The sequence below is a fragment of the Periplaneta americana genome, chromosome 14 (assembly GCF_040183065.1).
Source record: "Periplaneta americana isolate PAMFEO1 chromosome 14, P.americana_PAMFEO1_priV1, whole genome shotgun sequence".
Classification (NCBI taxonomy): domain Eukaryota; kingdom Metazoa; phylum Arthropoda; class Insecta; order Blattodea; family Blattidae; genus Periplaneta; species Periplaneta americana.
The window spans coordinates 79597745-79625098 of record NC_091130.1 but is presented as its reverse complement, the minus strand read 5'-3'; the positions used below and the strand labels follow the sequence as shown (position 1 = coordinate 79625098).

General features: G+C 33.2%; 1 protein-coding gene across 6 annotated transcripts in view; it reads left to right on the top strand.

Annotated features, from left to right (window-relative positions):
- The first annotated feature begins 603 nt into the window (after positions 1-603).
- The window catches only part of LOC138713489 (peptidoglycan recognition protein 1-like), a 38354-nt gene continuing 11603 nt past the window's right edge, over positions 604-27354 (top strand). Inside the window, exons 1-4 of one of the 6 annotated variants that reach the window (XM_069845648.1) lie at positions 607-757; positions 7912-8030; positions 13484-13540; positions 17170-17346. In XM_069845648.1, the coding sequence (XP_069701749.1) occupies positions 17268-17346 (79 nt within the window). In that variant the 5' untranslated portion in view covers positions 607-757; positions 7912-8030; positions 13484-13540; positions 17170-17267. Of the gene's footprint in view, positions 758-5847; positions 5887-7911; positions 8031-13464; positions 13541-17169; positions 17347-27354 lie in introns of those variants that run through there. The other 5 variants (XM_069845647.1, XM_069845652.1, XM_069845649.1 and 2 more) reach the window with 5 other exon arrangements.

The window sequence follows — 27354 nt, the reverse complement described above, 5'->3', positions numbered from 1 at the left end:
ATATTGATAAAAATCACGATTATACTCGCAATAGTTACCGATTAAAGGTTGTTAAACATTTGAGAATGTTTCTTCTAAAAAAACTATTAACTTTCCACCAATATGGTATCATAGTTTTTTGTTACATACGACATGAGCTATTCGCTCTGAAAATCTCCAAGGCTATTTCACTTCCACCTTTGGTATATAACATTGCAAAATCCCGCCGCCGGGAGCTATAGCACTTGCTACAGTACTTGAAACCAAGTCTAGCTTAGAACAAGATTGAGTCAAGGTTCAAGGTTCTACCATGCTCTTTAGAATCATTTATTAACGAAAAGATGAACAAATGACTGTAGATTTCAAGGATTTGGTATTAAAACGAACTAATTTTATTGTACCACTATTATATAACATCCACACCACTTTTAAATAAGTATTTTCTAACATACAGACATAGGAATAGGAAGCATGACAAACATAAATCGATAAAGAAAGGCTGAGCTGTACAAGGACAAGTATTATACCTCAGAATCAGCTGACACGATAAAACTGCAAACGTGTTAACCTTTTCACAATAGTGCGTAAATAAAAACTTATCCTTTAACGATGAATGTAACGCGATTGTCTTTAATTTGTCTCCGGGGAAAAACCTTCAAACTTCCCCAGTGAAGGACCTTAAACCCACATAACTAGCGCCACTGCTATCACTACAAATAAACTGCAGAACACCACAACAGAACTCTGGGTTCTACGGGAGGACGTAGCATGGGAATCTGTAAGTACAAATACCACAACAGCAGAAACAAGGCAGTGGCAAATACTGCGAGTAGATGATTTCCAAATCATTACTGTTTGTCCCTTAAAAGCTACTGTGGACATTCAGATGCAATAAGACGATAATTTAAGTGTACTTTTTTTTTTTTTAATTTCCCTTTCAAATTATACAGATAGAGGTTATTCACAGACGACAACAAGATAATATTGTAATTCTAATTCAATTCAGTAGCTGTTAATGTTAAATTACATGTAGGGATGGGCAAAAATAACCGGTTATTTTCATTAGGTTAACCGGTTAATTACCGGTTATTTTTGCTTGCCGGTTTAACCTGATAAACGGTTATTTTTATCAATAACCGAACTATCGGTTACACAGTCTAGTATATACAGTCACGAAGCTCAATACTTACTAAATATGCAAACATAGAAGTTGAAATATGCATCCATAGATAGTTGCTAACCACCAGGATCGCTACTATCGCCACATCACAGACTCTTTCCCCAGCAGACGATAAAATGTATTGTACTTTCGATATCGTGTTCTTTTGAAAATATTAACACCTTCCTTCCACTATTGAAATACGAAATACATAAGGTTTATATATTATTTTCATAAAGTATATATTATATTTTATAAACTCACCTTCCTGGATCTTTCGGAAGAAGGATAACTCTGACCTCTTTTTCTTACAATTTATAGTCCAACAAACGTCTCCTTGCCTCATATTATTATTCAAATTATTGTATTTTAGTCATTTACAGTTATTACAACCGATAACAAACATTTCACAGTTTACGCAACTTTTCACAACAATGCGAAATACGGCACAGTCAATGCCTTTTCGACCTGGACCGCCATAATGTATGTTCGAGTTTTCTATTTCAGTGTATGGAGCTCAATGGAATATTATATTATAACTTTATTACGTATCATTGCTAAGTTTTATTTAGTGTAATGTGTCCATAAGTTTCGTGTACTTCTTGCTGCATAATATGTTGCAGAAATAATTATAAAACTGTGGTATTTTAATGTGAAGAGAATTTTACATGTTAATATAATCTGTTCGCATCAACATTTTAAGTTAAGAATTGAAGCTATTGAGGTTTAATAAATAAGAATTTACATTGCGATTTTAATTTATCACATTTACCTTCCTTAATTGTAGACAGAAAATTTACTATACCACTCCTATGAAATTAGTGTACATACAATTATGTTATTTCGTTTCTTAGGTTGTAAAGAATACAGTAATTCAGTCCCAATTGTAGTATTAAAATACAGACAAATTGAATGTGAGGGTTATCATACATGACAGTATGTTTAATTATAATGTATACTTGCGAATATAGGACTATAAGTTAAATATAGTAAACATAACCTATAATTTTCATACGACATAATATACCGGTACATATGCAATGGCAGGGCATTGGAGACCACTAAAATTAGACAGAAAGGGGCAACTGGTACAGTAAACATAACCTATAATTTCAGCATACCTAAATAACCGTGCGGTGCAACTGAAAATTATTGAATAGTGCATAAATGAATGTACAAGAATTTCGCAATATTTAATCGAAATAAAGGTAGGTATTACACATACAAACAACGTAATTTTCACACCATAAATAATGTTACACCTTAACTCTCAAGTGAATTATGTTTGAAATGTCTCATAATCATTGTTTTAAATTTTATTAATGCAATTACACTACATTTGAAAGAAATATATGTTACTCTTTATGCATTCCAACTAATTTATACGGTTGAAACGCATCCTTCGTGATCGGTTAAGGGAGTCACATGGTCTGCCTTACGGCCTGTATTAGATCACGATGGCAATGGCACAGTCTATTGTTCCTAGTACTCACAGCGCTCCAAGCGGCTAGCAACTATCGCGAGAAATGCAAAAAATCATCCCAAGCTTCGCGACTGTATATATTAGACTGTGATCGGTTATTTTTTAAAATACATTGTCTGATTCCCATCAACAAATTGTTCTCTTGTGTCATTCCTAGTTGGAGCATGAGATGTTGCTTTAGTTATTTAATATGTCCATAGATGGCAAAATAATTTCGACTCCAGCAGAGTCCATGGATCCAAGGACTATGGACTCCACTTCAACTGTCAATCTATGCCTATCATAATCGCTTACTTTCTTTGATTGTGCGGATATTGCAGCATTTCAAACGGCGGACAATTTTCACTTGTCTGATTGGCTGATATAAAAAAACGCGGATTACTGGAACATTTCAAATGAGCCGTGATTTAAAACGATGTCCTATCTCCTTTTTTTTTATTAACTTCCTTCTAATTAAGATAGACGGTACGTGGCTTTCTTACCGTCAGGTCTGATAGTTGAAACTACTTAATAAATTATTTTATTGTACATAAATATACGTTCACTGTGAAAATGTTCTCTAAGAAAAGTGTTGTGTGGAATTTTTTTTACGAAGAAGACAAATAATACATGTGTTTGTAATTTATATGGAAAAAATTACAAAAGAGGTGGAGGAACAACTGATTTTAAAAAATCTACTTCTTTGTAAACATCTATCGTGCTTAAAGTTAAAGGAAAATGGACAAACTAAGAGATCTAAAAGAACTTCATGTAGTTCTCATGAAGCTGATTATGTTGAAATTCAGGTAAGGTAATAATTATGATTATTGTCAATACATTTATATTTTCAACTTATTAATATGCACATTGGACTACATATAATATATTTCCGATATTATAGAGAAATACAGCAATTTATGTGCAATTATTTGTAGTGCTATTTATTTTTAATGTTAAGGTACAGTTCCACCCATCATTATAAGCCTAATGTTAGTAAAGTAGTCCACACCTGTGGAGTAACGGTTAGCACGTCTAGCAGCGAAACCAGGTGGTCCGGGTTCGATTCCCGGTTGGGGCAAGTTACCTGGTTGAGGTTTTTTCCGGGGGTTTCCCTCAACACAATATGAGCAAATGCTGGGTAACTTTCGGTGCTGGACCCCGGACTCATTTCACCGGCATTATCACCTTCATCTCATTCAGACGCTAAATAACCTGAGATGTTGATATAGCGTCGTAAAATAACCTACTAAAATAATAAATAAATAAATAAATAAATAAATAGTGATGTAATTAGATAACTTATATAAACTGAAATTTCATAACCTTATTAGGCCAATTTGTTGCATTTTTTCAGATACGTCGTTGATGTTCTTGACCATCTAATAAAATCCTTTTAACTATCCTGTGGTTGGGTTTGCAGTTGACTGTACATTTTTCTTTGATGTGTATTGGCAATAACCTCTTATTTTGTTTTCCTGACTAATTTGACGAATTTCAAAGTTTAAAAAAAAAGCTAACCGGTTATTTTTGATCAATTAATCTCCTTCAGGTTAAGTTATTTTCAAATAACCGGTTAACGGATAACCGGTTATTATCAAAGAACCTCCCATCCCTAATTACAAGAAGTAATCAAGGCGGTAAGACGATAAATGTAAATGCTATTCTTCATTTAACGTTCTTTTTAAATTACAAATCATATTGTTAAGACAAGTACTATTTAAATTACTTTTTGCACGATCGTGTATTTGTTGTGCTCACTGTTATTGTTGACAGAACTTGTAAGTTGGATTTTCAACACGCGGGCAGCTTGCTAGAGAAATAGCTTATTGTAACAATTGAAGAGCACAGGAAAAGAACGTGCTTTGTCCACTTTATCAAATTTTTCAGGAGAGCAATTTCAAAGTTTGAAACCAAATTCCATGGATACTAACGGAGATATTAATGAACACTTAAGTCAGTATGAAAGAACAGGTTATCTGAATGAATTTGAATTTAAGTTTGCATCCTTATTTTTTAAAATTGTAGTTTTATTGACATTTACGTAAAGTAATGTCATAAGTTACAGGGAAAAAACGTGCTTCTTATGTACGGAGGAATTAATTTTAGATAAAATATTACAAGTAAAGCTGTTTTCTTCCGGAAACGTGTTTGTATGTGTGTTTGTGCGTATTGTGTGTATAGAAATTTTGAATTCAGAATTTCAAAATCACGGGATTGACAAACCTTTAAATGATAACGTAACGTTAAACATTTTCTCTTTCCTTTTTTAACTTTTTCTGTAATGAAATGGAGTGGGGAATAATAATAATAATAATAATAATAATAATAATGATAATAATAATAATAATAATAATAAAGATCACTTTTGTCACAAAATGCGCAGGGCCTTATGAGAATAAAACAAGATCAATTCTGTCCCAAATCACACAAGGTATAATAATAATAATAAAGATCACTTTTGGCTCAAAATACACATGAACTAATAATAATAAAAATCACTTTTGTCCCAAAATGCACAAAGCCTAATAATAATAATAATAATAATAATAATAATAATAATAATAATAATAATAAAGATCACTTTTGTCACAAAATGCGCAGGGCCTCATAAGAATAAAACAAGATCAATTCTGTCCCAAATCACACAAGGTATAATAATAATAATAAAGATCACTTTTGGCTCAAAATACACATGAACTAATAATAATAAAAATCACTTTTGTACCAAAATGCACAAAGCCTAATAATAATAATAATAATAATAATAATAATAATAATATTAATAATAATAATAATAATAATAATAATAATAATAATAATAATAATAATGCTCACTTTTGACTCAAAATGCACAGAGCCTAATAATAATAATAATAATATTAATATTATTAATAATAATAATAATAATAATAACAATGATCCCTTTGTTCCAAACTGCACAGGACCTAATAACAATAAAAATCACTTTTGTCCCAAAATGCACAGCCCAGTCTAGTGTGGAAGGTTTGTGTAAAACACTCTATCTTTGTGTCCACGAAATTCCTTCAAAATCTGGAGGTCCTAATACTTTTCCTTCGATATTACCAGAGAAGTTTCTTTGTTAGAAGTAATGTTACCGATATTTAAATTATTAGCAGATATAAAATAAATTATTCAAAATAATTTGTGTTTTGCCTCTGTAAGCAGGACATGGGTATTCTTCAGATTGCTGCTCTCGAAATCGCAGTGAAGCTCTCACCACCGATGAAATCCTAGTTCCATTACACACATCACGATATTGAATGAGGTGAGGGTGTTCTTTTGTATGATTACCCCTCTGATGGGCCTTGTAAGAAATGAATATTTCCTCAAATATTTCTTCTGCAGAAATGACTCCCAACTTCCCATCGTATCTTGATTGAACACCACAACATCAAAAGGCGTGTCGACCTGGTTGGCGAGTTGGTATAGCGCTGGCCTTCTATGCCCAAGGTTGCGGGTTCGATCCCGGGCCAGGTCGATGGCATTTAAGTGTGCTTAAATGCGACAGGCTCATGTCAGTAGATTTACTGGCATGTAAAAGAACTCCTGCGGGACAAAATTCCGGCACATCCGGCGACGCTGATATAACCTCTGCAGTTGCGAGCGTCGTTAAATAAAACATAACATAACATAACATTTTCAAAAGGCGTAGGTTTACTTCGAGCTTATACCATGATCCGCACCCAACCCATTGGAAGTTCTGCTACTGCTTTTGTATCAGTTAGTCCTATATTTTATTACATTCCATAAACGAATGTTTCATTCTGTACATAAGTTTCAATTCGTTCACAAGATAATTAAGATACTTCAGAACAATATAATTCTTGCTCTGGCCTGAACATGAATCACAAAAATTTTCAAGATATCCGCTTTGTTGTCCATTATTCCTGTCACAAAGTGATTTAAAAAGGATACGACTTCATTGGCTCCTTTTCTACCATTATCTTCAGTACAACTATAAAACACTGAAGTTTCATCTGAAATTTGATGAATATTGAAAGAGTAAACAGATAATTGCCTTCTGTAATACTAATAGACATCATTGATACTAATGTACGGTAAGCATACATTTTTTTGTAGTCCATGAAAATTGCTTCTGTTTCTTCAAACTTCCGACTTCTTAAACGAGCATTCCTCTTTCTGGTATAAAATATTTCAACTTTGAGTTTATGGACCTTGTTGTTACTGGTGATCTTATTAATTTATTCCAAAACTTCTTTCTTCATGTTGCCATCTAAATTATTTTCAGTCAGTCTTGCATTCAGCAATTCCATCTCAGCTGTGTACTTATCACATGCATGTATCACTCCTTGAATATCCAAATGCTATATTGAATTTGGTGTTGAACATTATTCTGTATATTTCATATGAAATTATTAAATTTTGGTATTTCTTCTTGAACATTTCATACATCTTTTTCACTGATAGTTCTTCTGGGAGATTCAATTTATTGGTCCTTCCATTGCTGTAATGACTGATTGCTTTCGATAAACTGGAATTATTGTAATGACCCCAGTCATATGTAATGATTGTTGATTCCAGTCTTCTAAATCATTAAATTGCCTTATAATACTTGATCTTTCTTCAGCACTTACTTCCTCGAAACACTTTAACTAACAGTTGCAGTATTCTCCTACTTCATGTGATTGAACCCTTAATTTCTTCATGACTGCAGTCATTCTCCCTCGTACTTTCTTTTTCTTAACACTGTTACAAGTCGAAGGTCTCTGAGTTCATCCTCAGATGAAGTACTCTACATTCAATAATATAATATTTAATAATAATATTAAAATTTAAGTGACAAATTTACAACACTTATACCTCTAAACTGAATTTCTCAAACTAAAAATATTTATACTTGTACATAAAGTTTATGCAGCAAGAACGAATTTTCTCATTATAACAATAATGAAAAACAATGGAATATTATTTTTACTCCAATTCCCTTCTTCCTGCTATAACATGCATGCCAATCCGTAAGGAAACTAAAAATTAAATCACAGAAACAGTGGACAGAGCACATTATTTCCCTGTAGTGAGAGGACTTAGCACGTTCTTTCCCTGTACGCCAAATCTAAAATCTCTTGTAGCACTTCGACTATTCACATTATCACATTGGTCGATTAATAACTTTAAACTACATGGAATCCTGCATCTCATAGCATGCATAACTCATTTTTTAAAAAAAGTGGACGAAGCACGTTCTTTTCCTGTCCTCTTCAATTCGTATCAGTATTAGTGCTGTTATTGGACATAATCGTAACAATGAATTACAACTTATTTTCCACAGGCCTAACTCTTCAACATTATTTTGTGTCCACGAATATGTCAGAATCATCTCTTTACCCATCTTACAAGAGAACCGTCCCAGGTCATGGTGCTTGAAGTTAATGAAAATGCGTATTTAAGGTAATTGTCATTCGTTAAAAAACGTGGAGTAGTTGTTCGTTTCGCTTTTTCCTCGTTTAAGAAATATATTGACTTGAAAATCGTTGCTACCTATGCCGTTTCTTGCGCTCACTCGGATTCTCACAGTTCCGTGACACCATATCACAGCTCTCGCATTAATTCTTTAGTCATTTTTTCTCTAAAAATATCCACCGGCATCTATCATTCGAGCACCGTCCAAATCCATAGGTATGCAGCTGGAAGTCTAGGAACACGACTGTACATATTATGCTTTCAAGAACCGAAAGGGAAATTTGGACCTAAAATAAAACAACGCGTAGACAAAGATAAGTCATTTAATGTCGAGGTTGATGCAAGAAGTTCCGGTAAACTGACAAAAAATCATGTGAGAAGATGATTAAGAGATGTATTTCTCCTGAATGTTAAAAAAGACGCACTACAACTTCTGGATTCCTCGAGTGATCACATGGATGATACTGTATTTACTGACCACTGACAATATTTCACGTGGTAGGACAATCAAAAACACAAATTATCTCTCCAAAAACTACAAAATTTGTGCAACCCTTGGACGTGTATTTTTTTAGACAATATAAAATTGTAATTCGAAGGCTAGAAGAGTATTTCAGACAAAAAATTATCTGGGAAAACACTCGAGACACATTCCACGATAGGGACTTCATAATGACATTACATTACTTTGTGTATCACCAGTTTCATTCATTTGTCCTCAAAGACATGCTAATATAGGTGTGGCAGAGGTGTAGATATGTGACGGAGAAACATGTACGAAAGAAGTTTGATAACGTTCTTGCAACAATGTTGCATGTTAGAAATAGTGTGGATATGTTACAGAAGAGTGTCAAAAACCCATCCTATATAAAATGTTTATACTGTTCAATGGTTCTTTTTTCCGACAACTTCATTTCGAATCCACACTATCATATTTAAAGTGAGTTACAAAGTTAATACATATTTTAAATTCAAATTGAATTTGCATTTCAGCAAGAGTACTGTATTAATATGAGTTAAGAGAAAAAGAAAATAGACTAGAGCACTAATGTGCGAACAGTGATACGGTGTCGCGGAACTATGAGGATTCTAGTGCGTTCAAGAAACGGTGTAAGTAGCAACGATTTTCAAGCTATTATATTTCGTAAACGAGAGAAAAAAACGAAACGAACTACTAGTAGTAGTAGTATTTATTCCATATTTATAAACCCTATTTTACATATAGTATATTAGGGTTATATTTTAAACTAATCATAACAAATTGAAATGTACAGACTACCATACAATAAATATACACTTGTAAGAGTGTAACATATATAAATTAATTAGATTAATGCCTTGAAATTACAGTCGAAAAACATAGAGAATTTAACATGAATAGCATGTTGCATTTATAGATAATATTATGACACTTAGCTAATATACACACATACACACACATACATACATACATACATACATACATACATACATACATACATACATACATACATACATACATAGATACATACATACATACATACATACATACATACATACATACATACATACATACATACATACATGCATACTTACGTATGTAGAGACATAACATATAGATACATACGGTGAATAAACATTAATTTGATTGAAGGCTTGAAATTATAATCGAAATACCTAGAGAATTTAACATGAATAGACATGTTGAACTTGTAGATCATATTAAGACATTTCGCTAAAATATGTACATTTGTAGACATAATATAACAACATGTAGACATATATTTATAAATATACACATGCATACATACATGCATACATACATACATACACTCACACACAGATACATACATACACTCACACACAGATACATATATATATATATATATATATATATATATATATATATATATATATATATATATACACAGCAAGATGTACGTCAGTAACAGATAATTGGAAAGGATGAACAATATTAAATACCTTGGACATTCATTATCACTTACACATGACTTTGATATACAAAATAATTTACCAAATTTATAAAAACATAATGCATAATAAATACAATTTTAAAACCATCATTTATTTAGAGTTATACACGAATCGCAGTTAAAAAGAACTCATGCCCGACAGTTTTAATAGCTGCCGAGATGGACTTCATGAGACACAAAATGGAACCACGAAAGAAATAATGATATCCTGAAATAACTCAAAGTCGAATCAATATTACAATATGTTAATCATTTCAAAAGGATGGATAGAACACTGATACCGAAACAAATCCTGCAGTACGCTCCTCGTGAAAGAAAATTTGTTGGTCGCCCTGCTAAGAGTTGGACTGACGTGAGACCTTAACAGACCATCTAGTCTAATACATGTTTTGGATTATCATGATGATAAAGATGAAATTATAACCTTGAATATATAAGATGTATGAATTTGACGAAACGTTTGTAGCAACAGTGCTTTTGAAAAACAGTGCATATTGGTTGCACATAGGTTATTTTACAGTTTAGAGCATGGACAGTAAGGTATTGTCTTTGCATGTAAAATATAGGACATTCAAACAGTAGATGTTCAACCGACTGAATATCTCCACACGAGCACATCGATTCTTCTCCAGTCTTAATTTTGAATCGTTCAAAATAAGCTCCAAATTTACCATGACCTGATATAAATTGTGTACTAATAAAGTTTGGAGAGTAAATTTTGCATTTCAGTCGATCATATACCTGAGGAAAAAATAGGTTTTTGGTGACTGAACCTTTATCACTTGCAGACCAGTGTGAATTCCAATTAGAAGTAATATGTTCTTTCATTTTACATTTGATACATGAGATTGGGCACTTTATGTATGAATAGGGTATGTCTGCGGAAGTAGCTTCTTTTGCAAGTTCGTCTGCTCGTTCATTGCCTACAATACCTGTGTGTCCTCTAACTCAGGATAGGCATATGTGATTATTGTGATGTTTAAATTCAGACCTTATATCCAAAGCAATGGGGTGAAGATTCCTATTGTTTCTAACTGACAGAAGTGCTGCTTGTGAATCAGACAGTATGCAGGAGTTCGTTTTGTTGATAGTACTCCATCTTATTGCTTGAAGTATGGCAAATAGTTCAGCTTGGTACACACTGCATACTGGTGCTAATCGATATTTAGAATAAAATATTTCTGTACCATTATTAAAAGCGGTAAAAGCACAACCTACAAAGTTCTTGCCATCTTCTCCCTGTGTTCGAGAACCATCTGTGTATATATACACATCGTGCTTGCAAAGGCATCTTGAATTTACAACAGGATGGAGATGATTTCTTGGATGACCCAATGAGAGAAAATTAGCTCTTTGTTCAATTTCGTATTGAACACCTTCGTCAAGAAATAATTTACCCTGTTTATAACTAAGGAGCTCAGTTCTTGCAATGGCAGTTAAATAGAGTGGTGCTATGCCTGCTATAATTAGAGCTGCATCTGTTGAGATAGTTCGAAAAGCCTGTGTGATACGTAAAATGAATCCACGTTGAATCTGTAGTAATTTTTTCTGAGCCCATTTTTTATCTAGAATGTTTCGAAGAGCAGAAGTACAGTAGAGTATTGAAGGTTCAAATGCTCCATGATAAATAATACGTAAAATATCAGAGTTTAGTCCCCAAGTTGGTTTAGCAGCCCTAACTAGTGATGAATGAAATTTACTGGCTTTCTTAGCCAGATTATCAAAGTGTAGTCTGAATAGCATACGACTATCAATTACAACACCTAGGTAAGTGAAGTGACTCACTGTTTGAGTGTATTCGCTGTTAAACTTTATTAACGGGACATCCACATTCTTTTTCTTAGTGACTAACATGGCCGTTGTTTTGTGAGGATTAAAGTGAAGTTTGTTGTTATTACCCCATTTCGAAATGATCTTCGAAGTTGAATTAGCTTTTTCTGTTATGGTTTGTATATCTTCGCCCTTTATTAATATGAGAGCATCATCCGCATATGCAATAATGTTGCAGTTTACTGGCAAATCTATTTGCAACAAACCATCATACAGGATTACCCAGAGTCCGGGACTACAGACTGAGCCTTGAGGACAACCTTTGGTAATATGTTTAGATACAGTCTTCAGTCCTAATGTAAGTTGTGCTTTGCGATTACAGAAATAATTTTTGATTAGCTTGTATAAGTTTCTGGGACATTCTTTTCTCTTAAGTTGCAACAAAATCATGGGCCACCAGGCATTATCAAAAGCACCTTTGATATCCAGAGATATTAGTAGTCCGATCTGTTTGTTTGCCAATACCTCTTTAGCCCAGTTAACCACATTAAGCACGGCATCTTCTGTGGATTTTTGGGGGATGAATCCATACTGGTTTGTATTTAAAAGATTATTTGAATGCATATGATACATAATCCTGTCAATGATCAACTTTTCAAAGACTTTTCCCATCACAGGTAGTAGGCAGATTGGTCGAAAGGCACTAGCTGTTAGTTTGTCAATGCAATGTGGTTTTGAAATTATTCTTACAGCAGCAATTTTCCAATGGTCAGGAAATATGTGCAGTTCCAAACACTTATTAAAAATATTTACAAACAAGTTAGGACAACAATTATGAACATTCTTAACTATGTTTGCTGACAGTGCATCTAATACCGGGGCTTTCTTGTCATCTAGTTTGTTGATGACACTATTCACTTCTTCGTACGTGAACTCTCGTTCATCTTCTGTACGCGGAGTTAGTTCAGTAAGATACCGTACATGTTTATGAAAATTTAAATCCTGCGTGTCATCAGGGAAGAAGTTGTTAATCAGATGGGTAGCAGTTTCTTGTGCATTGATCGTATAACCATCATCAGTTTTAACAGTCGTAAGTGTACGATTGAAATTTTCGGGTTTGCGGCAAATTTTATATATTACACTCCATGGATTCTGTGATGTTTGTGTGGAGCAGAATTCTTTCCACGAACTACTATCACCACGTTTCTTAACGAACGAAAATTAGCTTAAATATACATTTTCATCAAATTCAAGCACACGGTGACTTGGGGCGGTTCCCTTGTTAGCTGCTCTGACGTATAGGATGTATTATAACTAGACCTTGAATTTTAGCCAAAATGCATATTTTGTCTATGGAAATAAACAGAAACTACTTAAATATAATTTCGAGAGAAAAATTGTTCCCTCGAAATTATTCAAATCTGCTTTACAGGAAGCTTTACCTGAAAGACTAGATTCGCATACTTAAATATATTCACGGTTTATATAAAGTATGAACGTTTAGAATGGACTTTATGGGGTATAAACTGCCTGTTTTGCCCATTGTGACTTATTTTAAAATTATACAGTCTAAAAATAACTATTCTTATTTTGTTAATATTACGTGTTTTTAATTTTTTATTTCTAGCATTGAGAGACAACGTTTTGAATTTAATGAGGCGGATCCGATTCAAAGGCCTTGTAATATTTTGATTGTAGGAATGAAGAGTTTCCCGGAAAGTGACTGGTTTTGTTGAGCACTTAAGCAGGCAGCAGGTATGTGAAGAATGAGGCAAATGTAGCCTATTTCTCCGTAAAGAAATTAGCATGGTAAATGTTGCTAGACTTAATTCTTAAATTGAGTAAGTATCCTATAGGATACATTTTAATTTATGCTATAAATTTAATAAATTATTAAAGTAGTTTATTGCTACAAATTTCTATTTTTAAAGGATTGCCACAAGAACAAAGTGTTACAAAGAATTAAATGTATTGGATATAAAGGGTTCTGTTTACAAACTATTTAATATGAAGTGTACATTTGTTCTTTTAAATTATACACATTATCACAATATTCATTAAATTTTTAATAGGTAGGAAAACATATTTTTTCTACGATAGTGAGTAAAGTTTCATGTTATCTACTGTTATCAGTGCGTAAAGTGAGTCTTTAAATCACTAGTACGTAATAAGTAAGTAATCACTTTACGCATTGCTAAATAAAATGCAATATTCAATGTACAAACTTCATTCAGTAAGAAATTAATGCATTACCTCGATCTTTCAAGACGTAAATATTACACGTAACACAAATTCTAACAAATTTAACATTCATATTTACATTTTAGCCATTATTATTCCAAGTTACATCTGTAGTACTCAACTTTTCTCAACCGCTTTGCCGGTATAGAGAGCCATGAAATAGTAATCATGAATAAATGTTATGTAATTCCAATTTCTTAATGGTTTTAAGATTTAGACGCCATGGAATCGTGATCTCATAACTTCCACAACTTTAAATATTTATATAATGTAAATTTGTACAATCGTAAAAAAAATATTGTATGATACACATTCGTAAAGTTATCTTTCTGGCACCCGTGTATTTGTGAAAAAAATAGTAACCTATGCCAGTGGTATTCAACTGATGAGTCACGACCGACGGATCCCGAAACGCTTTCAAGTGGGTCGCTGGTCACCATATTTTGATTTCAAAACATATTCATAAACAAGTCTACTGCTTGAATTTGAAAATAATTTATAAGTTCATTTCTGAAAATATAACATTTTCTTCAGATGTCTACTATATTTATAACAATAATGTTTCAAACTGGAAATATAAAAATTGGAAATTTATCAAATACCTGGGAGCAACAGTAACAAATATAAATGATACATGGGAGGAAATTAAACGCAGAATAAATATGGGAAATGCCTATTATTATTCGGTTGAGAAGCTTTTATCATCCAGTCTGTTGTCAAAAAACCTGAAAGTTAGAATTTATAAAACAGTTATATTACCGGTTGTTCTTTATGGTTGTGAAACTTGGACTCTCACTTTGAGAGAGGAACAAAGTTTAAGGGTGTTTGAGAATAAGCTGCTTAGGAAAATATTTGGGGCTAAGAAGGATGAAGTTACAGGAGAATGGAGAAAGTTACGCAACACAGAACTGCAGGCATTGTGTTCTTCACCTGACATAAGTAGGAACATTAAATCCAGACGTTTGAGATGGGCAGGGCATGTAGCACGTATGGGCGAATCCAGAAATGCATATAGAGTGTTAGTTAGTATTAGTATTTATTTATTTAACCTGGTAGAGATAAGGCCATCAGGCCTTCTCTGTCCCTCTACCAGGGGATTACAACTATAATATGAAGAATAAAATTACAATTAATATTAAATTTAAAATTACAATTACAATAAAAATTAAAGTACGACAAGATTACCTGATTAATGAAAGCTAGACAATTTATCATAGAAGTTAAGAACAAAGAATATTTTTGTATATTTAGTTGGGAGGCCGGAGTGAAAAAGACCTTTGGGGAGGGCGAGACGTAGATGGGGGGATAATATTAAAATGAATTTGAGGGAAGTGGGATATGATGGCAGAGACTGGATTAAACTTGCTCAGGATAGGGACCAATGGCGGGCTTATGCGAGGACGGCAATGAACCTCCGGGTTCCTTAAAAGCCAATAAGTAGGTAATGTTTCACTCATCTTTTCCAAGTAAGAAAACTTAGCTGCATAAACCGCGGTCTTATTCAGAGCGGCTGGAGACCAATTCACAAAGAATCGACACCATAAATTTATTTTTACGAACAGTTAGCAGTAATAGAGAAGTCTCTGTTGATAGGGGTTTGGCAGTTTGAGTTACGTGTTACTTCAGCGTTTAGTGAATCTGTTTAACGTGTGTTACTATGCATGATTCATTGATTTGTGCTCCAGTTAGGTTTTCTCATTACTTATAAACATTGATAAATTTGTTAACTTATTAGAAAGAATAATATCGTTCCTCTCAACGCATTTAATACAGTTTCAGTGAATCCTATTGATGAGGAGTTGTTAACTTGTACTGCCATCGTTGAAAGTAATACAATACTTTAACTTCACCGGAAAAATTGAAGATCAAGCGGGGGGGGGGTGGGAGACATCGGCTAGCTGAGTTTCGGTTTTTGTGTTCGGGAAGAAAGTGTGATTTTATCCCAATGCGCAAAGTGTTGTTTGCGGTGAAATATTAGCAAATGAAAGTTTAAAATCTTATAAGTTGAAAAGATATTTGGAAATTAAACATTCCAATTGCAGAACAATCTTTAGACTGCTTTCAGTGTTTCAAAAAAGACTTGCTTAAAAACAAGCAAGTTATTAAACAATACGCAGTGTTTCACAGTCTGCCCTAAGAATCTTTTTCTAGTTTCGGACATAGGAATTATTAAATGTTTGGAACCATATTCGGTAGGTGCCTTATGCCATTGTTATATGTATCGAAATTATTGGTGAAACCACAGTCTAATGTCCAATACATACAGTCGCGCAACTCCATACGTATAAAATATGCTTACGTTTGATAGCTGGTGTGGCAGTAGCGCTCAAGCGGCTAGCAAGTTAAAAGTTTGCGGAGTTCATATATTACGATAACACAGCAGAGAAATGATATTACGTAGTTTATTTGATATTTTTATGCCATTTACAATAACTGTTTACGGTTCTTATTAATTTCATTTTAGAAAATTACAAGAATTTTACATCCAGTTAATCAGACAAAGTTGTAAGTACGAGAAATTGAGAATAAACTTAAATGTTAAATGTTATGTTTTATTTAACGACGCTCGCAAGTGCAGAGATTATATCAGCGTCGCCGTATGTGCCGGAATTTTGTCCCGCAGGAGTTCTTTTACATGCCAGTAAATCTACTGACATGAGTATGTCGCATTTAAGCACACTTAAATGCCATCGACCTGGCCCGAGATCGAACCCGCAACCTTGGGCATAGAAGGCAAGCGCTACACCAACCAGATTGACAAATAAACTTAAATCTTTCTGCTTCTTACTTTCAAGTGAATCATAGTTTGCAATATGCAATTTTTCGAACCTGGATAGCAAATTCAATTAATTCCTAAATGTATTTATGCATTATTTGAATTCTGTACGTATTTCCTGTGAGAAAAATCAATATTAGTAGTCTCAAAAACAAGGACGTCATTTCATTTTTAGCCTTGGGGGGGGGGGACAATATTTTCAGAGCAGATCTTCTCGATTGCTGTACTGCACACTACTTCCCCAGAAATTAATTTTTTTCGTGCGCCATCTATCGGTCACTCTGTTCATTAAACTCACTGTCTGACTGAATCGACCTTTTCGATTAGTTCGCTTGAATGGTTGGTGCATTGTTTGCTTCTGTCGCAGCTGTTAACCGCAAGACGGGAGCAGATCTAGAGACTTGCGCGTGCAGGACAGAGCTTCGATCCCAGAGAGGTTCTCTCTACATTCTCTTCGCAGCAGCCATGGTCATCATGAGCGGTGTGGTCTTCGCGGTGACTTTCTTCAGCATGCAATGCGCCACTGCACCATTCATGATAGAAGGTAAGAATGGGAAATCGTCGCATCGCCAGCACAATTTATTAAATCCAAAAGAGGATAAGACGGACTTTGGAACCTGGTGTCCTTTCATAAAAGACGATTTCTTTGTGTCCTTCAAAATTCTAGGCGCCAATGTCACAAAGTAAGCAGCATTGATTAGTGGGCTCTTAATCAAACATTAATTTTGTTTACTGATACGATATTACGTTTAATTAAACATTTATTTCGCTGTAACAATAAACAGTGTTTGTAGAGATAGTTATGGGGTAAGCTGTTTGATACGGCCAAATCAAGCGCGAAAATAAATAGAAAGTGCATTCTGAAATGTAAAATGACTACTAAGTACAGATGACGAGAGCGATGTGTCGTTGCACATGGGCGCAATAATTTTCAGCAAGAATAGACATCATACTAGATTTTAAACAAATTATGAAACAAGCGGTTGAAATAAGAAAAAAATTGCAGCAGAGAACCGATTCACTGCTCCAACTAAGAAATACCTTTTTTGACATTATTTTTTTAGATAAGTTAGTAAATAATATACATGAACTATTTGAGTTTCGTCTGTAACGATCCAACATCATCAACTGATTAAAATACAAAATATTGTGACATAAAGCATAAACGATCAGTACTGCGTGGTTAACCTTTCTACCTGCTACATTCTTCCGTTGGCACAAACATTTAGGAACATTTTCACGTCACTAATTCGTTTGTGATTGGAAGAAATGCTGAACGAATTGTGCGAAGAAAGCATGGGAGTAGGCCTAAAAATCAACACCAGCAAAACCAAAGTACTGACAAATGACGCAGAAGGGCAGATGATCGTCAACAATGCGAACATCGAATTTGTCACGCAATACATTTACCTTGGCCAGACTATATCATTTCAGAACAGCATGGATAAAGAAACTGATAGACGAACAGCATCGGCATGGAGAAAGTTTTGGAGTCTATCCTTCATCCTAATGGACATGAGCCAGAAATTGCAGAACAAGAGGCAGATCTTCAACAGCTGCATTGCACCTGTACTTCTATATGGGGCGCAATCCTGGTCACTCGCCAAGAAACAGGCATTAAAATTAGGAAGATGCCAAAGAAAAATGGAAAGGAAAATACTCGGAATAAGCCTGAAGGACAGAATCAGAAACGAAGAAGTACGGCGACGAAGCGGCGTAGAGGACGTGGTCACACTCGCTAATAGGACGAAATGGCGTTGGGGAGGACACGTGGTACGAATGCATCCTACCAGATGGGCACACACGGCGACACTGTGGGATCCAAGAATTGGCTGGAGAAACCGTGGACGATCGATAACCAGATGGGGGGGGACGAGTTCAGGTTGCAGTTAGGAGGACTGTGGACCAGAATAGGACGCCAAAGTACACGGTGGAAGGACGCAGTCAACCAACTTTGTGCGGGAGCAACAACCAGTGCTAGTGAAATTGTGGACAAAGGACTAGGAATGTAAATAGACCATCAGGTCGGCTCTTCTGATGGTCAAGACTTGAACCACCCCTGCCCAAGCAGGAGGCCTTGCCCCACTGGGGATTTACTTCTTTATTATTATTATTATTATTATTATTATTATTATTATTATTATTATTCGTTTGTGTTACAAGCTCCGGTTAATGCATAAGCATATGATGTAGACATGTAATCATGTAGCACAAGCCTGGGCATAAGAGGAGAAATGAAAACAACGGTGGAACCCACGCCCATGTCCTTTTCGCTTACACCGCCTTATAAACAAAGATAGAGTAAAGCACTGTGCATCAGTGATGGATTTTAGAAGCCGAAAGTTAGTAAAAACTGTGATGCCTGCCTGATACAATCTGTCACTGACTGTCCTGTCTACTTGTACCAATGAACCGGTACCGCATCAAAACATTACTGTCTTAGCCAGGGAAGGTGGAGTGAGGAGTTAAGTGGTGGTGTGGAGTACCTCCATCGAGTCAGGCCCAGGCCTGATGTAGCATATTTTACTTATGGGAACGCACTTATATTTCAATTTTTTATTTCAATTTTCTATTTTATTATTGTTCATCTGCATATATATATGTATATGTATGTGTATATATATATATATATATATATATATATATATATATATATATATGTCCTTTTCGCTTTTGCACGTATGTATATTTAAAATGTCCAATTGCATCATCATTATAATTTTAATGTTTTAATGTTTAATTTCAATTTTATTAGTTCTTAAACATATACACATATCTATAAGCTGCTCACGATACATAATTTTAAGATGCATAAAACATACATATCCAATATGCAAAATGTAAAATACTATACACTGCCATAACATTCTGTTCTTAAGTGATTCTATTCGACCTGAAGATGACTTTTAAGTCGAAAACGTTCGTCCTGTTATAATTAGAGACGAGAATTCCATGAAAATGGGTGTTTTTATAGGAACATAGGACATAGCTCAAACCTAGTACATATCAATTTCATTACTTTCCGGTTCCAAATATGTGTACTTTTTCCGTGCATATTTGCATGTTTTGACCTTTTGGGGATAAAAACATGTGTAGTGCATATTTAAGCAATTTTTAGCTTAATAATGCATATAATATTATATTCAGTTTAAATGCATGTTTTAATGGTTTTGAGTGGACACCTCAGTTTCTCGATTTGTATGTACCTTATTTTAGCTTCAAGAATCAAGAATGAAGAAGAAAAAAACTAAATAACAGAAAAATGAAATAAAATGTTAAGATTTTCACAATAAGATGTTAGAGGACCTTTTGCTGGACGGAAGTTCGCTTTTACAACACTTTACCGAGAACCCTCTATACATCATAAATGGATTTATTACGTTGGATATTTTGAGAATAGTAGAGAGGAAATATAGAGAGTTCAAGGAAACTGCCGACAAATAGTTTAGGTCAAAAACACAGTCTTTCAGGGAGGTTGTAAATTTTGAAAATTTTCTTCCTTTTCCGTCACTAGTAACAATTTACATTCTTCTAAAATTGAAATCATTCGCTAAACTGTGTAAGTGGTTAATGTGTTTGTTTATTCTGTTTGCGTGTGTTAATTGGTTCTAATATACTTCCAATTAAAAATTCCAAAAGTGTACTCTTTGCATAGTGGATTAAAGGAAAGGATTTTTTAGATCAGATGGGGATGTCGTATTTTGCGATTGTTGCAGAAAAAGAGTTAAGCAATGCTATTCAGTTTCCGAATATTTTATATGGCAGTTGTTCTTCGTAAAAAATTACAAAATTTCTTTAAAATAATTAATTAAATTACGATGTCCGTTTTTAAATCGTTTCTAGGTAACCATAAGATCTGTTATAATTTCAGACGAAATGTACTAAAAAATTTCAAGTCGACCAGTATGTAGCATCTGCTTCACATATTGCAAGAATGCTAAAAAAGGAAAGAATCAGCAAAGAATTCCAAAGACCTCTCAGTTATGCCCGTGGGAAAGTGGGTGTAGCGGCGAAAAACTGGACAGGGTCATAAATGCTAACCCGGACGACGGATTCTTTTGTCGAGTGAAGATTATTTGTGGCGAAAACTTGAATGAAGAATTTGACCTGACACTGTCACAATATGTTCAAGTTTAAACCCGTAACTTCTTGCGATGAAGAGAGGTCATTCTCTATCTACAAAAATATATTGACTTACAAGCGCAGGAACCACGCAGAAACCAATTTAGAAATGTTGTTCGGTTGTTAACTGTGCAAAAAAATAAAAAATTAATAAATAAATAAAAGTGAAATAATATTTGGGACAAAAATTAAAGTGCATATTTTAATGTATTTTTCCCTTGTTCGTGCATATTTCATACTTTGATGTGCATGAATGCATGCATATTTTGTAATTTTATAGTGTATGAAATTCTCGTCTCCACTTATAATATATTGGACAATATTTTGTATTTTAATACACTAATGTTGGATAAGTTACAGACGGAACTTAATAGTTTATGTATAAGAAAGAACTGTTCTTAACTAGAAACGTTCATGCTCTAGAGCAGTGATGTCAAAGCAAGCGAATTTTTCTGACCTTGACGTCGTGCGCTGGCATCGAGCGCTAGTTATGGGAGGAGGAAGGATTATGTACTGTATATGAATAAGCAGCCTGTTGAATTAAGAAAATAGTGGTGCACAAACTTCAAACGGAACGTGAAATTTTATGTCGTTATTTTTATATGGCTTCCTTCTGTTTGATATTATAGATATTGTCTGTAAAACAAAAGCACTAACACCAATTTGTTAATATTGCAGTTGTGTTTTAAACGTTAATAAAGTAATAAAGAGGTAAGGAGGAATAGTCACATAAATTCCATAATAGTACGACTATACTGTACTAAGTGAATGAAACACGTTATTTATAAAGAAAATAATATCCCGAAGGAAGAGATTGAGTATGACATAATAAGTTGGAATTGATATTGGTGATATCTTCAGTCTTATAAACGTAATCAATAAACTAATCAAAACAGTATTGTAGTACAGAGAAAAAAGTTACGTAGATACATGTTTTAACTGTAACTAATATTACTTAACAAACCTCTTATCTTAACTTTAAAGTTATATTGGTGCGAAATTTCATATCATCAGAATATTAAATTATTTTCTCGAATTCTGCTGAAGCTATAGAGCTGACGTTTTACCAACACATGGGCACATATCTTTTGCTTATGATGTAACAGTCGTTGCTTTGTTAATTAATTTCCTTACAAACATTTTCCATGCGAATATTTTCAAAATTTGCAATACACTATCTTCAGTAATACGTACTTACGATATATTAGATTTACAAAAACATTAGTTCAGTACTTGTAACGCTACTAAATAAACATGTCTGAAATTTCACTTTTCCGTAAGAAAGTTGAGAAAATATTCCTTTTGAATAGGAAAGGAAACTTGTGAAAAATGAATATTAAAATAATTAAAACTTACATTCTTATAATGCACTCATATTTCTCAGACAAATCTAAAAATTAGCATGGATACAGTTTTAATAAGTTCTCTTCCCTTTATCCACTGAACTAGTGCTGGCCATCCCTGTATATAGCTCGACCAAGCGGCATATACTACCTCACTCGTCTGTCTCTCTCCTTTCCGCTATAAAGCGCTCAGGCTCTCCTGAGCTCTACAGCGCTCACTTGCGCCTATGGGCATCAGCTGACATGACTGCTCTAGAGTCAAATGAATTAAATGTTACTAAAATGTCAACATCTGACGTCACTTGCTTAGCAATGGCGATGAATAAGTACGTCACACTATTCTGACGTCACTTGCTTAGCAACGGATTAAACTCTTGTATTGATATTGTGTCAATTCTCTTGTATGAATAAAATTGTATTGGTTATTTTTCTTACCATAGACCCACACAACTGTTCTCTAGCAAACTGATTCAGATAAAACACAGTAATTCCATTGTAAACACTTATGCAGATATATATGGTGTATATTCAATGAGGAAATGAAGAAAAATAATAATTAATAATACAACACCTATATTTCATTACATTTATTTCACTATTAATTATATTCACAATTATTATAAAAAAGAACCAATTACTTAAAAATCTAAATATCACAACAACCCCAACCGAAAGCATAAACATTTTACGTAATTACAGGAATCCTATAAATCCCTTGTCACTTATTTTTGTGTTATAATGTCATAACAATGATATGTCGTTGACGTTTTCGAGTAAAGTGGTATTTAATATTATTACACATTACTTGAATTTTTATCGAAAAAGATGGCGTTTCTTTAGTTTTCGAATAAATTTTGAGATTGTAATCATTATTTCTAACAAAAGAGCCTAATTTCGACGGAAAATAGAATTCCATGCATGTTTTAATAGTGTCATAAGTCACAAGTGTTCTTAGCTTGATGATAACACTGTATAACAATGAAAATGTAAAATTAATTAAAATAGCCATTTCCTATCAATTCTGTTGTGCTTATCACGAAAATCACAAAGGAAATTAAAAATTAACTCTAGTTTTCATTTTACACTGCTTCACTACAGTGAGCTAATTTTGTATGTATGTATTTATTCACACTGCAAATGGGTATATACAATAATAATAAATTACAATTCATAATATTAATAATAAAATAATAATAGCAATATATATAATAATATTAATAAGAAGCATCCTAAATTAAATGAAGCACAATAACATAATTAATTAAAGTAAATCTAATTTATATCTTAACCCTAATTTCGAACTTAAATCCACGAGTATATATGATGTGTTTATACTTGCACAAGTACCTTTCAGCACTATACTCATTTCGCTACCTATTCACTCACTGCACTGGAACTATGAAACATTTCACTGACACTATTCTGATTTCACTAACACTTCAAAAATAATTTGTACGAATTTTTATGTTTTAATTTTGAAATAAACCATTATAACGATTTGTTAAAGTCATAATAACTTGTAACAATGATTTTTATTTGTTCCTAGTCTTACTTGTGTTTAATAGTTTGGATATAAACTTCCAGTTGGGCACGCTGTGCATATGAAAGAGTCATACCAAAACACGAAACTTTTACTATAAGCCATTAAGTGTAATGACTCTCAATGGCAGATTTGTGGTGACCTGAAAGTGATTGCATTGCTATTAGGTATGCAGTTAGGATATACGAAATACTGTTGCTTTATTGTGAATGGGATAGCAGAGCTAGTGCATCTCGTTACAGTAAACATGACTGACCTACCAGTAAATCTCTTCAACCGGTATAAAGAACGTTCAGAGTGAACCTCTACTAGACCTCAAAAAGGTTCTGCTCCCGCCCTTGCATATCAAGTTGGGTCTCATGAAAAATTTTGTGAAGGGAATGAACAAGGTGACGCGTTTAAGTACTTAAGGCAAAAATGTCCTTACTTAAATGATGCCAAAATTAAAGAGGGCAACTTTGTTGGTTCACAGATTTCAGAGCTTTTCAGAGACCATACTTTTGATGGAATCATACAAGGTGATGAAAATGGTGCATGGGAATGTTTTAAGAAAGCCTGTTTACAGTTGTTGGACAACAACCGAGCAATAAATTACAAGGATATTGTGGATAACATGTTGGCATGCTATGAAAAACTTGGTTGCAACATGTCATTGAAAATGCACTTCCTCTATACTCATCTTGACTTCTTCCCCAAGGATTGTGGTGATGTTCATCACTTGAACATGTGAGCGATTTCATCAAGATATTTCCACACTTGAGAAGATATATGCAAAAAAAGTGGAGCCCTACTATTTTAGCAGATTACTGCTGAACTGTCATAAGGGTTGCTCCCGAGTATGTGTAAAAGTGCCAAGCCAAGCGAAAACGTTCATCTTCTGATTAATTTATCTCTGAACAAAAAATTTAATTTTATATACATAAGGACATTTAAAATTTGTGATCGTTTGTATATATTTGTGACCAGTTAATATATATATCTTTTCCTTTGTGATTTAATTCTGGTACAAAGTAGGCCTACAAAGTATTTTCATTCATGTAATATTATTTTCATGTTCCACTTAATATTATACATTTGTACTTGTGCATAGAACTACAATATATCAATGCCAAACATACAGGACAATTCAAGTAAATATTCACTTAAAATTTATTGTTTTGAATGAATCCTGGAACACGAAAGAATAATTATTTAGTGAGTTCTTGATACAAAGATATAGATTACTAAAAAGAAACTAGAGCTAGGTAACTATTTTTGATTATGATGATATTTTATCATTTTATACTGACATGAACTTAAAAAAACTCAATATTGTGCAATTTACACATTTTCACTTAAAATTTGTTGTTCAGTGTAATTAATGAGCGCGTGGCGCGAGTAAATTATTAAAGATACAGGAACTCCAATGATATTAATTTGAAGACTATTTCGCGAATAATAATAATAATAATAATAATAATAATAATAATAATAATAATAATAATAATAATAATAATGATAATAATAATAATAATAATAATAATATTAATAATAATAATAATTTAATAATCAACAAAACGAAGGTAACATAATTACATTACTTTACAAAAACAAATGATATTATAAATTACTACGATATTTATTATACTTGCAATTGCTAGCACGCCATCACACAATATCACGCCTACTGCATTCTTAAGAAAACACTGAACAGATTTAATATTTGAACATCAGGTGCAACGATTTTAAACAAATGCGTATCAGGTGCGACAAGTTTGCAGTTCATGTCGGCTTTCAGTGTTTAAAATCTCAATAGGTTTTGAGCTATCCAAAGAATCGCGTGATATTTGAGTACGACTATTTCGCGAATAAATGAATAAATAAATGAATGTGGGTATGTATGTATGTATGTATGTATGTATGTATGTATGTATGTATGTATGTATGTATGTATGTATGTATGTATGTATGTATGTATGTATGTATGTGTGTATGTTCTCTATACAAATCTATACACTTTGACCGATATTTGCCAAAGTTTGCACATTTAATCTCCATAACACAGAGAAGAACATAGGCTACATTAAAATTGGAAAGATGGACGTTAAATTATTGAAAACAATAAAAATTAGAACGTAAAAAGGCCTTTATGATATTAAAATGGCCTCTTCTACAATCAATTGTTTTTTATTGACGTCATCCAGTCACGTCTTCTTCCGTTGTAAAAGCGGCCATATTGTTATTGGAATCTATACTAATAATAAATCTGTAGCCGAAATTTTTCTGGTAATTTTCGATTTTCCAAAAATAATTGGTCCTAACATATATAATTAACCACCCTGAAACCGAAAATAGCATTTTTGAAATTTTTGTTTGTATGTCTGTCTGTATGTTTGTTACCTTTTCACGCGATAATGGCTGAACCGATTTGTATGAAAATTGGAATATAAATTAAATTCGTTGTAACTTAGATTTTAGGCTATACGGCATTCAAAATACTTTATTTAAAAGGGGGGTTATAAGGGGGACTGAATTAAATAAATCGAAATATCTCGCTTATTATTGACTTTTGTGAAGAATGTTATATAACAAAAGTTTCTTTAAAAACGATTTCCGATAAGTTTTATTCTTTACAAAATTTTGATAGGATTGATATTTAATGAGATAAATGAGTTTGAAATTAAAATAACGCCATCTAAGACGGTGCAATGAAATAACAAATGACTTCGTCTATAAGGGGCCTTGGACAACAACAATCGAAAGCTATTAAACATAGCCTACAGAGAATGTTTCTGTGTTTTATGAAGTAATATCAGAAGCTAAATTAACCGATTTGTATAATTAATTATTATTTCACCATTGGAAAGTGTAGTTTCTCTAGATGGACATAATGCTATAATGTTATTACAGTAACGTCTGAGTAAATCGAGGACAGGTAAGATTAAAATAGCTTCTTATGCACAGAAAATTTGATAGGCTATTTTGTACATTCGTTTTCTGTATTTCTTAAAATAATATTTATGTACACTCATTTTAATCTCAGAGAATTAACGAATAACGAGAGTGTATTGATTTAGTATGCAGTAATAGTACGTTAGCTTAGCAATCCATTATTTTATAATTCAAATTTTAACTATGCTCAATTGAATCGTGTTAAAATACATAAAAAATATATATGCAATAAATGCAATGCAAAAAAAAATTGGGTAATGAGCGAAGCAGATTATCTTGCGCTGCTGTAAAAGTTGTTCCCTGGATCAAACGTCATATTTTAATTATGTAATTACTTTATATTTATTTCTAACAGGTGCAGCGGAGCGCACGGGTACGGCTAATATAAAATAATATTAAATTAAAACTACGTAAATGAGCTACGATCTCTTGATTGAATGTATCATGGCCAATAATATACAATACAAAATGACATAAAACACATATTTGTTTAGTTTTTATAAATTCAAAATCAAACATAATAGACAGCAAATGTAAAACGTTCATAATACTTAAATTCAAGCACTTCAATAGGTAGCTCTGTAGCGTAGTGGTAAAATGAGTGATTATAGTGTAA